General features: G+C 37.3%; 1 protein-coding gene across 1 annotated transcript; it reads left to right on the plus strand.

Annotated features, from left to right (window-relative positions):
* Positions 1–1,942: 1,942 nt before the first annotated feature.
* Positions 1,943–9,019, plus strand: LOC116266937 (uncharacterized protein At4g06598-like). The gene is made up of 6 exons (XM_031648446.2): positions 1,943–2,686; positions 2,766–2,832; positions 3,903–4,667; positions 6,229–6,304; positions 6,381–6,507; positions 8,390–9,019. Exons 3-6 carry the CDS (start codon positions 3,922–3,924, stop codon positions 8,578–8,580), a joined length of 1,140 nt encoding a protein of 379 aa, XP_031504306.1. The 5' UTR covers positions 1,943–2,686; positions 2,766–2,832; positions 3,903–3,921; the 3' UTR covers positions 8,581–9,019.
* Positions 9,020–10,399: the final 1,380 nt, after the last annotated feature.

Below are 10,399 nucleotides of genomic sequence, written 5' to 3' on the forward strand. Positions count from 1 at the left end.
GCAATTTCAAAGTCAAATTTTACTTCATTTGAGAAAGATAAATCATTTAGTTCATAATAATTAAGCTGCTTTGTCTAATTCACAATAGCAATTCAATATTCTTTTTCTCTTCTAGTAACTTAATTTTTCCTTTTTAGTACAAGTAAGGTGATGAGGTTTTACCTTCTTTTAAATGAAAAATTAATTAGGCAAGGGAGCTACTTGGTAAGTTAAGCAATTTTTATTGAAATGAAAGCAGCGCTTACATGTGATGTTAAGAAGTTGTTTGACATCAATAACACTATAAGAGTGACTCATGAATCTGCCTGAAAAAAATGAGACAGATTCATGGAACACTAGAACCAGTATTCCATGAATATGCCTAGGCCTGGGTACCCGGACCCGATCTTGCTCGATAATAATAGAAAATAATTATTTTATTATTATTTTTAAAATTTAATAATGTGTATTTTATTATTAAAAATATGTTTTATATTATTAAAAATATTTTATAATTTTAAAAAAATATTTTTTGTTTATGTTTAAACGAGCCGAGCCGGGGTCAGGCCCAGGCCCAGGCTTTAGGCCCGATGGGCCGACCCGGGCTGGGTTTTATCGGGCCCGCCCAGCTCGACGCCCACCCTTAAATATGCTTCAATTTTTTGAGTAGATTCATGTGACACTTTCTAGTATCTAAGGAGCCATCTAGTAATAGAAATAATAATAACTTGCTCAATCAATCTTCTCAAATATTGAGACAAATTAATTAAACATTATAACAAAATGTTCCATGAATATTCCCGAACTTTGAGCCATATTTATGGGACAGTAACTGTTCCTATTGTCAAACTATTCATAACAGATCATTTGACAGCATGGACACTTTGGAGTCTAATCAAAGATTGGACAGATCTAATGAATAATAGTTCTAGCGTTTTATGTGAATCTGCCCCTTGATTGGAGGAGATTTATTAGTAAATTCCTATTTCTATGATCACTAGTTTCTATTTATATAACTTACTTGGGAGAATTGCGTCTACAATTGTATATTAACCAGCATGAGGTGAGCAAAGTTCACAAAGAATAAATAACCTGAGAGATAGTTTCTCTCTCTTCGCAATTACCCACCTCTATCTTCAAATATCATAAAATCAACCAAACGAAGTGTACTTTACATGAATCGTTTAATAGAAAGTTTTTACTTGTGCAATTCCTATACAAGTCTTTCAGGTACTTGGAAAATTGCTAACATAAATATGTGAAAGAATTAAATTACTTAGTAAATTGTATTTGTAATTAACAATAGAGTAAGAAATCCTTTTCTTTTAAACGGAAGACACCGTTAAATGTTTGGAATTGGTGGATGCAACAAGCACCCAATATTTGTCTTTCATTCTTATAATCTCAATTAATTTTTTTTTTAACTGAAAGAATCGACCTAGTATGTATATTTTGTGGTAACTTTATTGGCAAGTTAAAACAATAAAATATTAATAAAAATTAATTGAATTTACTTTAAACTTCAAGTAATCTTTCTTAAAAATTACAACAAAGAATGCTTAACGTTTAGACAAATAATAAACTCAATATTCAATGCCGTTCAATTCTTGAGATAAACTCCCAGTTTGATTTTTAGGTTATGTATAACTATTATCATATTCCACTAGCGAGATATCGCTCAAACCGGGTTTGGATCAGCGTATAGGTGTCTATCGGATCCAGATGCACTTAAGATCCTGTAAAAAAGATCAGATACCTCGTTCGGATCTGATCACTAATCGGATCCAATTTTTCATATCGAATCCAACTGATTGGATCCGGGTTGGAGTCGATCGCCGAATTAGCCCCACGAAGCTGAGCGAAGGCTGGTGCTGCTGAAACGTGGCATCGTACGATTGGCTGGCTGTTCCGCAAGGTCCTCTCCAAGTCACGTTCTTATTTTCTTCGTATGAAGCAAAAGAAAGGGACGGAGAGGTAGAGAGAGAGAGGGAAGGAGAGGAGGGAGAGGGGGGAAGTGGTGGTGGCGTCCTCTTCCTTCTCCTCTGTCATCCTCCTCACTTCCCCCAACCCACCCTTTTTTTAACCCTTCGCCTCCCTCTTCCCTCCCTGGAGATCGTTGGATTGGCCAATCGGACGGTCGGAATCCCGTCTGGCCTGGCCTTTCTTTTTTATTTTCTTCAGCTGCCTCCAGCTCCTTCCGCTGATCTCCTCTCTGGATTCCTCCCCCTGATTTCGTAGGCGAAGTTTCCAGCGGAAAATCGTATAAGTTTTCGATGATTCCGAGCGGTTAGCCGCGCGGCTCTGCGACGGAAACTAAACATTGAAGCTTCCCCGGGTTTCCCGACGGAGAAATTCTCAAGATCGCGTGGTGACCGTCTCCATTTCGTCGAGAAGTTTGATTGCTTGACATCGTGATCTCGGCGCTTCCTCAAATTTCGGCCTACGAATCTTGTGCGGCTTGTTTGCTTGGAAGATCGTCGGAGAATCGTTAACCGCCCGCCGCTGGGGGCTGGGGTTCCGGTAGTTTTGATGCATTCTGGCTGTTGCTTGGCGTTTTGATTCGGATCGAAGATTTCGGAGATCTCACCACTTCTTGTGTCCGAATTTCTTCGTCTTTGTGCTGTTCGCTTAGAAATCGGTTCGGTTTTCATCGCTTTCCTGAGTATTGACAGAGGAAAAGTAAAGGCCATTGGAGTTCAGATCCTAGGTTGTTTTTCTGCACAAGGTTTCTATTGCTGCTTATACATTTTAGAGAATCTTGAGAGTTTGAACCGTATGAGCTACAGGAAACTTTGGTTGGAGCGGTAGTTTGGCTGTATTCCGGTTTCCAGTATTTAATCTTCGTATCGATTGGTAAGTAAGAGATTACTGCACTCCTCGAGTTGCATTATGGTCTTATTATTATTTTTTCTTTCGAATTGTTTGCGCGAACAAACAGTAGATTTCTATAAGAAAAGGAAATCAGGCTTCCGCATTTTTGTTTAAGATTCTCATAGTTTTTTCACGTTTCGATGTCGATGGTTCTTTCCTAAAAGAAAAAATCAGGCTTTTGCATTTCTGTTTTTGTATATGCACGATTTAATTCTCCTTCATTGTACATCAATTTGCATCATAAACAACCTAAAAAAGGCGTGGTTCTGCAATACATGATATCTTCTTGTGGATTGAAAAACAATATTAGCTTCCTTCCTTTAGTTTATGTGACGATGCTGTCCGGCGTCCACTTCATCGCGTAATAGTGGCCGTCTCGTGGATTGCTTTTAGATTCATTTAAAATCTTCCTTTGTTCTCTTCTGAAAATAAATATCTGTTGGATGTCGATTTTATTTTCTAATCACCAATCAGCTGATTGATTTCTCTTGTTTTCAGTGGCGCTCATTTGGGTGAAATCTGCACCGCTTTTTCTAAAGTGTGGTGCTTAAAAGTGTGAATAAATAATACAAATATATTTCAGCGTCTCATAATGACAAGGAACACTTTGTTGTGTTGATGCTGCAATGAGAGCTAGTTTGCTTTGTAGTTATGATTGCGACATCAATTCTTCAGTAAGAGCGCCACCTATTAGAAGATATCTTCAGCAATTATATGAACTTTTTGGGCCATATTTTTGTTGTCTTCCATAATTCACTACATCTATTGTAAAAGCTTGCCAGTTGGTTGAATAACTTTGATTGCTGTTTGCTGCTTGGTTCCAACAATTCTTAACCTCCTTGGCCTCTTTTTTATGTTTTTGTTTCTATCTCCTTTCAAGTATGTATATCTCTGTTGGAAAATGTCGAAACAGATCATGCATAATTCTTTTGTTTAACTCCATTGGTTGCTTTTATGATTGGCAAGCCTTTTTTTCTGTTTTTTCTTTTGAAATATCTTTCAGAACTTCTTTCTCTCACTAATCCACTGTTTGGTTTTTCTTTATTTTTTAGTTCTAATTCAAAGTTGCCAATGGCAAACTACAAAGGCGTCACAAACACTGGTATTTGGTCATATCCAGGAAGACAGCAATCACATCTGCCTCCTAAGAGCCCTTTTCCGAGTGTAACTTCTGGCTTTGTAGATTATGGCTCTACTCATGCAACATCATCAAGAGGCATTCCAAACCCAAGAGAGGGACTTAAACATCACCAGCGTACTTCCTCTGAGAGCTGTCTCATTGATGAGCAACCTTCATGGCTTGATGACCTGCTCAATGAGCCTGAGACACCTGTTAGGAAAGGGGGTCACCGCCGTTCCTCGAGTGACTCTTTTGCTTATTTGGAAGCACCTAGAAGTTTCTCTGACATAGATAGTTTCTCTCAGTGGGAACCTATATATGGAAATGTACCTTCCATGCCATCACGAGGATCTTTGGATTTTCAACGAGCTAAAGATGACTACCACACTTCTTTCTACTCCAACACAAATTCTTTTGGGGTACAACCAATGAATAGACGATGGACATCAACTCCAAACAGTATACATTCAGGTGGTCATAAAGTTGCAAAAAATAACGCCAAGTCTGCTAGCACAGAATCATTAACTACTCAGAAAGACGGGCAACTTGTAGCTGCTCAAAAACAGAGTACAGTAGCTGCTCAAAAACAGAGTACAGAGGATTCCACTCCTACTGAGCAGAAAGGATCCCCAGAAAAAGTAGAAGGCTCACATGCTAAGCCATCATCATCCGAGGCAGATACAAAACGTGTAAAACAGTAAGTTATCCATTAGCTTTTGTGGTTACCGTGTCTTCCCGTTTTATTGCTTTATGTGCAACTATTGATCTTAAAAAGGCTGTAGATTTGTTGCACGTAAGTGTTGAGGAATCTTTGTTCTAGCTTTTGAAAAGGAAATCAGAAACAAATGCTTTATGTAACTTTCGTAAATATAGATGGCGACTCATTTTTTGAGTTCATTCTCAGAAAAAACGAAAAAGAACTTCCACTATCATTGCTTAATTGAACCTAGGTACCGGACATACGTGAACATATTTCATTATTTTGACTGCTGACTATGGTTTGTATTCTCGATTATATAATCTTCATATGGCTTGGTTCCTGAAACATGGTGGGAGGTCAATCTTGAATAAATTGTAGTTGCAAGAATGAGATTGTTTACAACCATTTCCAAAGCTTCTGCCACCTAAAACAAAGAGTATAGAGTAAATTTTTTAGGGCATAATCTATAAAGTATTGACTAAAAATTCTCTTTAAGAAGATTTTGAAACTCAGGTTGACGTCTTGGAGTTTTAAACGACGAAGTTTTTCTTGTGTATAATACTGCGAGCTTGAAAAAAATGAGAAAAAAACGGAAAAAGCATGGTAAATTTTTAAAAGTTTTAAAAAACTAAAAATGGGGGAAAATAAAAGAAGTGAGAAACTAATAACACAAACATCAAAAGATAAGTGGATTTGCAACAAATAAAAAATAGAAAATGAAAAAAAACTGTTTGGCATTAAAAAAAACTCGAAAAATGAAAAAAAAGTGAAAAAACACGTTTTTTGTTTTTAACCCACTATACCCTTTTCTTCCCTTAAAGGAAAACGTGACATTACTAAAAGAAAATGTGTTGGAAGAGCCATCTCTTGTCATACAGAAAACTAGTCCCATTTAAAGTCTTAATGTGTCTCATTGTATTGGTCTGCTTATGAGTCCTCTTACGAGAACAATTTACCCTATCATATCATTTCCTTAAGCAACAGTTATGAATAAGCCCTGGATTTTGCAAGTCACATCCATGGAATCCCTTTTTTGAACAAACACAAATAGTTGGTTATAGTTTTAGATCATGGTACAAACAAGAGAAGCCTTTAACCAAGCATCTGAAATTTGGATGATTATCTCTTTGGTTCTGCAAGTCAGGTTGACTATTGGATTTGATGTCTTTTTGTTTCAAATCTCAACTTTGATAGCATAGTTTGTTGAAGCTGCAGTTTCTTAGAAATGCCTGCAGAATTCATTTTCTAGTCCCTTCACAGTCCATGCTTAAGTTGTTAATTTGTTTCTCCACTAATAAAAAGTTTTTTGCTTTTACATTTGTTTCTTTTCATGGGAGCCTTATAGCCCCACCCAAGATATTTCTTCCCAATAAATTAGGAAAGGGAAGGTTTTGAAACCACCAATTTAAGAAGTTTGTTTTCTTTTCTTTCTTGTTCTTTTCTGACAGAATGAGAAGTTGGTTAGAGATACCTGGTGACCAACTTAGCCAATTCTTGTCACAGTGATGTTTCTGCTTATGTTGAGCTGTTTCTTACTATGACAACTCCATAATGGCAGGCAATTTGCTCAACGTTCTCGGGTTCGTAAGCTTCAGTATATAGCTGAATTGGAAAGAAATGTTCAGGCTTTGCAGGCAAGTTGAGTTGTGTAAAGTGTTTTGTGTCGAGAAAGTATGAGTAGATTCAGTAATTTAATGTATACAATTTCAGGCTGAAGAATCTGAAATTTCAGCTGAACTGGAATTTCTTGATCGACAACGTCTCATACTAAGTTTAGAGAACAAGGCATTAAGGCAGCGATTAGAAAGCATGTCTCAAGAGCAACTTGTGAAGTACTGTAAGTATTCCTTTGTGGGTTCTTTGGCACCATCATTTTCCATTAGCTGTAGCTTCCTTGCTAAAATTTCTAACACAATGGAAAGAGTTCAAAAAACAACCTTTGAAAAGGAAATTTCAGTTTGTTGTACAAAGTTAGTAAACTTTATGGCTTATGCATGTCACTTGTTTCTCTTTAGATGCATGCATATAGACCTTTCTAAAGTATACTGTACTTGTGCATATCTCAGTAGATCCCTTTGAGAGGTTTGTGATAGTAAAGAGAAATAGGTGCCTTTGGATTGTAGCATAGCGTCACCAAGCTTCATTTTGAATTCTTGGTTAGACGAATGTTCAGTGCTTGCCACTTGTTATTGCCACTCAGCACTAGAACTAGGTTGGAGAGCTTCCGTATTTTGCAATATTTTGTTGATGATGGCTTGGTCAATCAAAGAATCTCATGCATTTGAAGTTACAAAGCTTTTGGAGGTTATTTTTCTATTGTTCAAATTTGAGTTGCAAACTTCCTATGTTTTTTAGAATTGGGTGTCACTGGATTGCTACTTTTTGGGAATTATCAGCAACCTATTTTTAAGATGCTACTTATTAGAGTCCTATAATGGTTAGGTAAGAGCTCTGATACACGGGTGTGCCTGTGCACCTAAAGTGTCGGTGTCGACTCGCCTGGACACGGGTGTGGGTACAGACACACATCCGACATGGCATGGACACGGTGCCTGGTGGTGTCGGGTACGGTCAACGTACCCAGCGTCGTATCCGACTTTTCTGGACACAATCAGTCCTGACCGACTCCTCTTTCGTCCATTTTTTGGTACCTTTTTTCACTGACCAATCCCTCTTTGACTTCTTTTTTTAGCCAACTGCTCCTCTCCTTTACCTTGTCCCTGCATCGTCTTCATCTCCATCTTTCATGTAATTTTTTCCTTGCTTTTTTTCGCACTTTTCAATGGCCAATGGTTTAAGTCCTTCCATTCTACAACACATTACAACTGCCGTGTTCTCTTTTTGACTTTCGTGACTGCAACTGCATACACGCTGTGATATATATTGCTGTATCTGTAATTATATGTTCAATATACAACATAGAATTTATATATTGAATACATTACAATATAATTTGGTTTGTTTAAAATCTTAATGTATTTTTTTTTTTGTGTGTGTGTGTGTGTGTGTGTGTGTGTGTATATATATATATATATATATATATATATTATGTACGGCCAGCTGTACCCACGTAGCTGTGATTTTGAATTTTGTTCGTACCTTTAGCCACACCCACACCCGCACCCGTAACCATGTGACATAGGGTAAGAGAGCCTTGTGTTGCCTTCTCCTGACTTAAATAGACTAAATTTGTGAAATCTTGGAACTAAAATATTTTAGCTCTTCTACTGGATTAAGTTTTTTTTTGTTGTCTCAGTATCTTGATTTTCTAGTCTTGGACCTACGTTTTCTAGTATTTGATACATTTGAATGACGAAAAAGCATGCCCGAAGAATGGCGAGTCTTCATGGAATAAATGGTTGGCATAAAATGTCAATCTTAGTTCTTTTTCTTAGTATGAGTTCTAATGCATTGGTATTGTACTGTAGCACGTATGCTTGTGCTGTTCTTTTGGCACCCTGGCCATCTACATCTGGTGTCTAAAGGCGACAAAAATTTGTTCTTATTTCTTTGTTTCATGAATGGTTCCAAAATCATTGATTGCATAAGATGGCTTGTCATTTGGCCTGTCATGCCTGTGATGTCCGGGGAATAAAATTTTGGATCATTTTGCTCATAGATTGGCTTCCTGTCTATCTTCATACTCACTCTATCATGTTTGATTCTCCGCCTAAACTCATCAAGTTTCATGCGTTTAAACAAATTGTTTACTGATGCAGTGGAGCAGGATATGTTGGAGAGGGAAGTTCAGAGGTTAAGAATGTTATTGTATCAGCAGCAGCAACGCTACGATCAGCAGGCCTCCATTGCAACTTCCAGGGACCTGGATTCACAGTTTGCTGCCCTCTCTCTGGGCCACAGTCAGGGCAATTCCAACCGGGACCCCCTTGGTGGGCCTCTCCGCATCTGAACTTGCTGAGGCCTCTAGCTTCTACCTCCACATACTGCACCACGACCAGAATTTGCACTTCCCTGTCCTTTCTCCTTCACATTCTTACACTCTGATCACCCGACAGAACCCCACCTCATTCTGTTCCTCACACGGACATGCTTTGATTATTTGTTTCTCCTCTGCACCTGGCGGTCTGGCCGGAAGATTTTCCGGCAGCTGAGAGCCGGCCTGTGGTGATGGCTTTGTTCAGTGCTGCAACTGCCCAGTTTACTGTATACTGACCCTACCAGGCATGTTTGCGGGCTTTCCCTTTCTTTTTATCTTTTTAACCTTTACCCCGAATGTATCATTGTTGGGTCGCCTTCTTCGCTCTGAAGAGCCCATCTAAATTGTTGTTCTCATGGCATTTCTACCTGAAATTGGTGAATTAACTGCCTTATTTCTTTTCTTTCTTGAAGTTTCCTTCTTTTGTGCTGATTTTGTCTTTCTGTTGATGATGTATGGCCCAGCTGCGTTTCTTGTCCTCCAGGCATGGCGCCATTAAGTTTAAAAAGGAGAAGATGACTGATGCCCAAATCTGTTGTTATGTATTTGGGAAAATTTTTCTTTAGCTTTCTCCAACAAGGAATTAATTAAAAAAATAATTTCAATAGACCTAAGATATCTTGATATTTTAAAGATTCAAGTCGGGAGAAAAATTTCATTTTGCTTCGCAGTCGGTCTCGTGAAGCGTTTTTAAGAGTCAGCCTGAATCGGCAAATTGATTTCGGTTCCTATCTGTAACTATGTTAAATAAGAAAGTATGAGATGAAAAAGGTTAAAAATTCAATATCTAGGTTGAATTTTATAATATAGAAACCTATGGCCGTCAATTTTTTAAATATTGTCTACGTTTAATATGCTTTTTAAATATTATAAACTCCCCCATTTTACATGCGTCTGTCTATACAATCATATTTCTTATCAACTCTGGAGATTTTGGCAAACCACTGGTCCTGCTGAAAAATTGTAAGAAATTAGTAGGAATCCTTATTAAATAAAATAATTTGTGAAAAGGGCCATGCGAGTCCCATCCGTTCAGGCCTTTTCCTTTATTATTTCATGAAATATGACTCCCTTTAGGAGATTATGACAAATTAGAGAGGGCATTGATGAAAAAAAGGGAAAAAGAAAGAAAGTAAGATCAGGGATTCCTTGATCTATAATGAAGTGGACAAAGGCGATAACTGAAAATCTTTCTGATCATCGGAAAAAAAAATAAATGAAATTTTGTTTTATTAAGCACTATTTTCTCTCTAAAATTTAATAAAAACAATCTGTGTTAACAAGTTAGGGGAAAACGGTGTTCTTTAATGTAATTGCAAATATACAAGAAATCAAGTCAAAATCACATTGTAAATAAACAAAAATGACAAACCCCTCAAACCAGATCCCAAGGGAGAATGGACATGAAGTAGAGATCGGATTCAGAATCTGAATTTACACTCAAATTCAAATAATTAAAATAATAAAACTGCGCAGAATATGATTCTTAAAACCACAACCCAGGTGAAGATATGATGTTGAAAGTTAAATGAGGCATCTATATGCACAAATCATCTAGAAGTGATATCCATCGTTCAATTGGATACTTATGTGAATATATTTTAGAATGGAATATCTTTCTGCTCACCTTTTAATGTGAAACCAAACTGGAAAATTGTAGTTTCGAGGCTGATTAGATTGTGTTTCAAATAAGAAGCCGACTGATTTAATGTAGGTCCATATATGATCCATTGACATCAGCACTTTTAACAGTTTGACTAAAGAATAATTTTAATTGTGAATACAAACAAAT

This window comes from Nymphaea colorata, chromosome 13, assembly GCF_008831285.2.
Source record: "Nymphaea colorata isolate Beijing-Zhang1983 chromosome 13, ASM883128v2, whole genome shotgun sequence".
Classification (NCBI taxonomy): domain Eukaryota; kingdom Viridiplantae; phylum Streptophyta; class Magnoliopsida; order Nymphaeales; family Nymphaeaceae; genus Nymphaea; species Nymphaea colorata.

Coding starts and splice junctions, on each gene's coding strand:
- LOC116266937 (XM_031648446.2), top strand. CDS start 3,922: ATGGCAAACTACAAAGGCGTCACAAACACTGGTATTTGGTCATATCCA. Junction 4,668..6,228: donor GATACAAAACGTGTAAAACA/GTAAGTTATCCA, acceptor CCATAATGGCAG/GCAATTTGCTCAACGTTCTC. Junction 6,508..8,389: donor AGAGCAACTTGTGAAGTACT/GTAAGTATTCCT, acceptor TTACTGATGCAG/TGGAGCAGGATATGTTGGAG.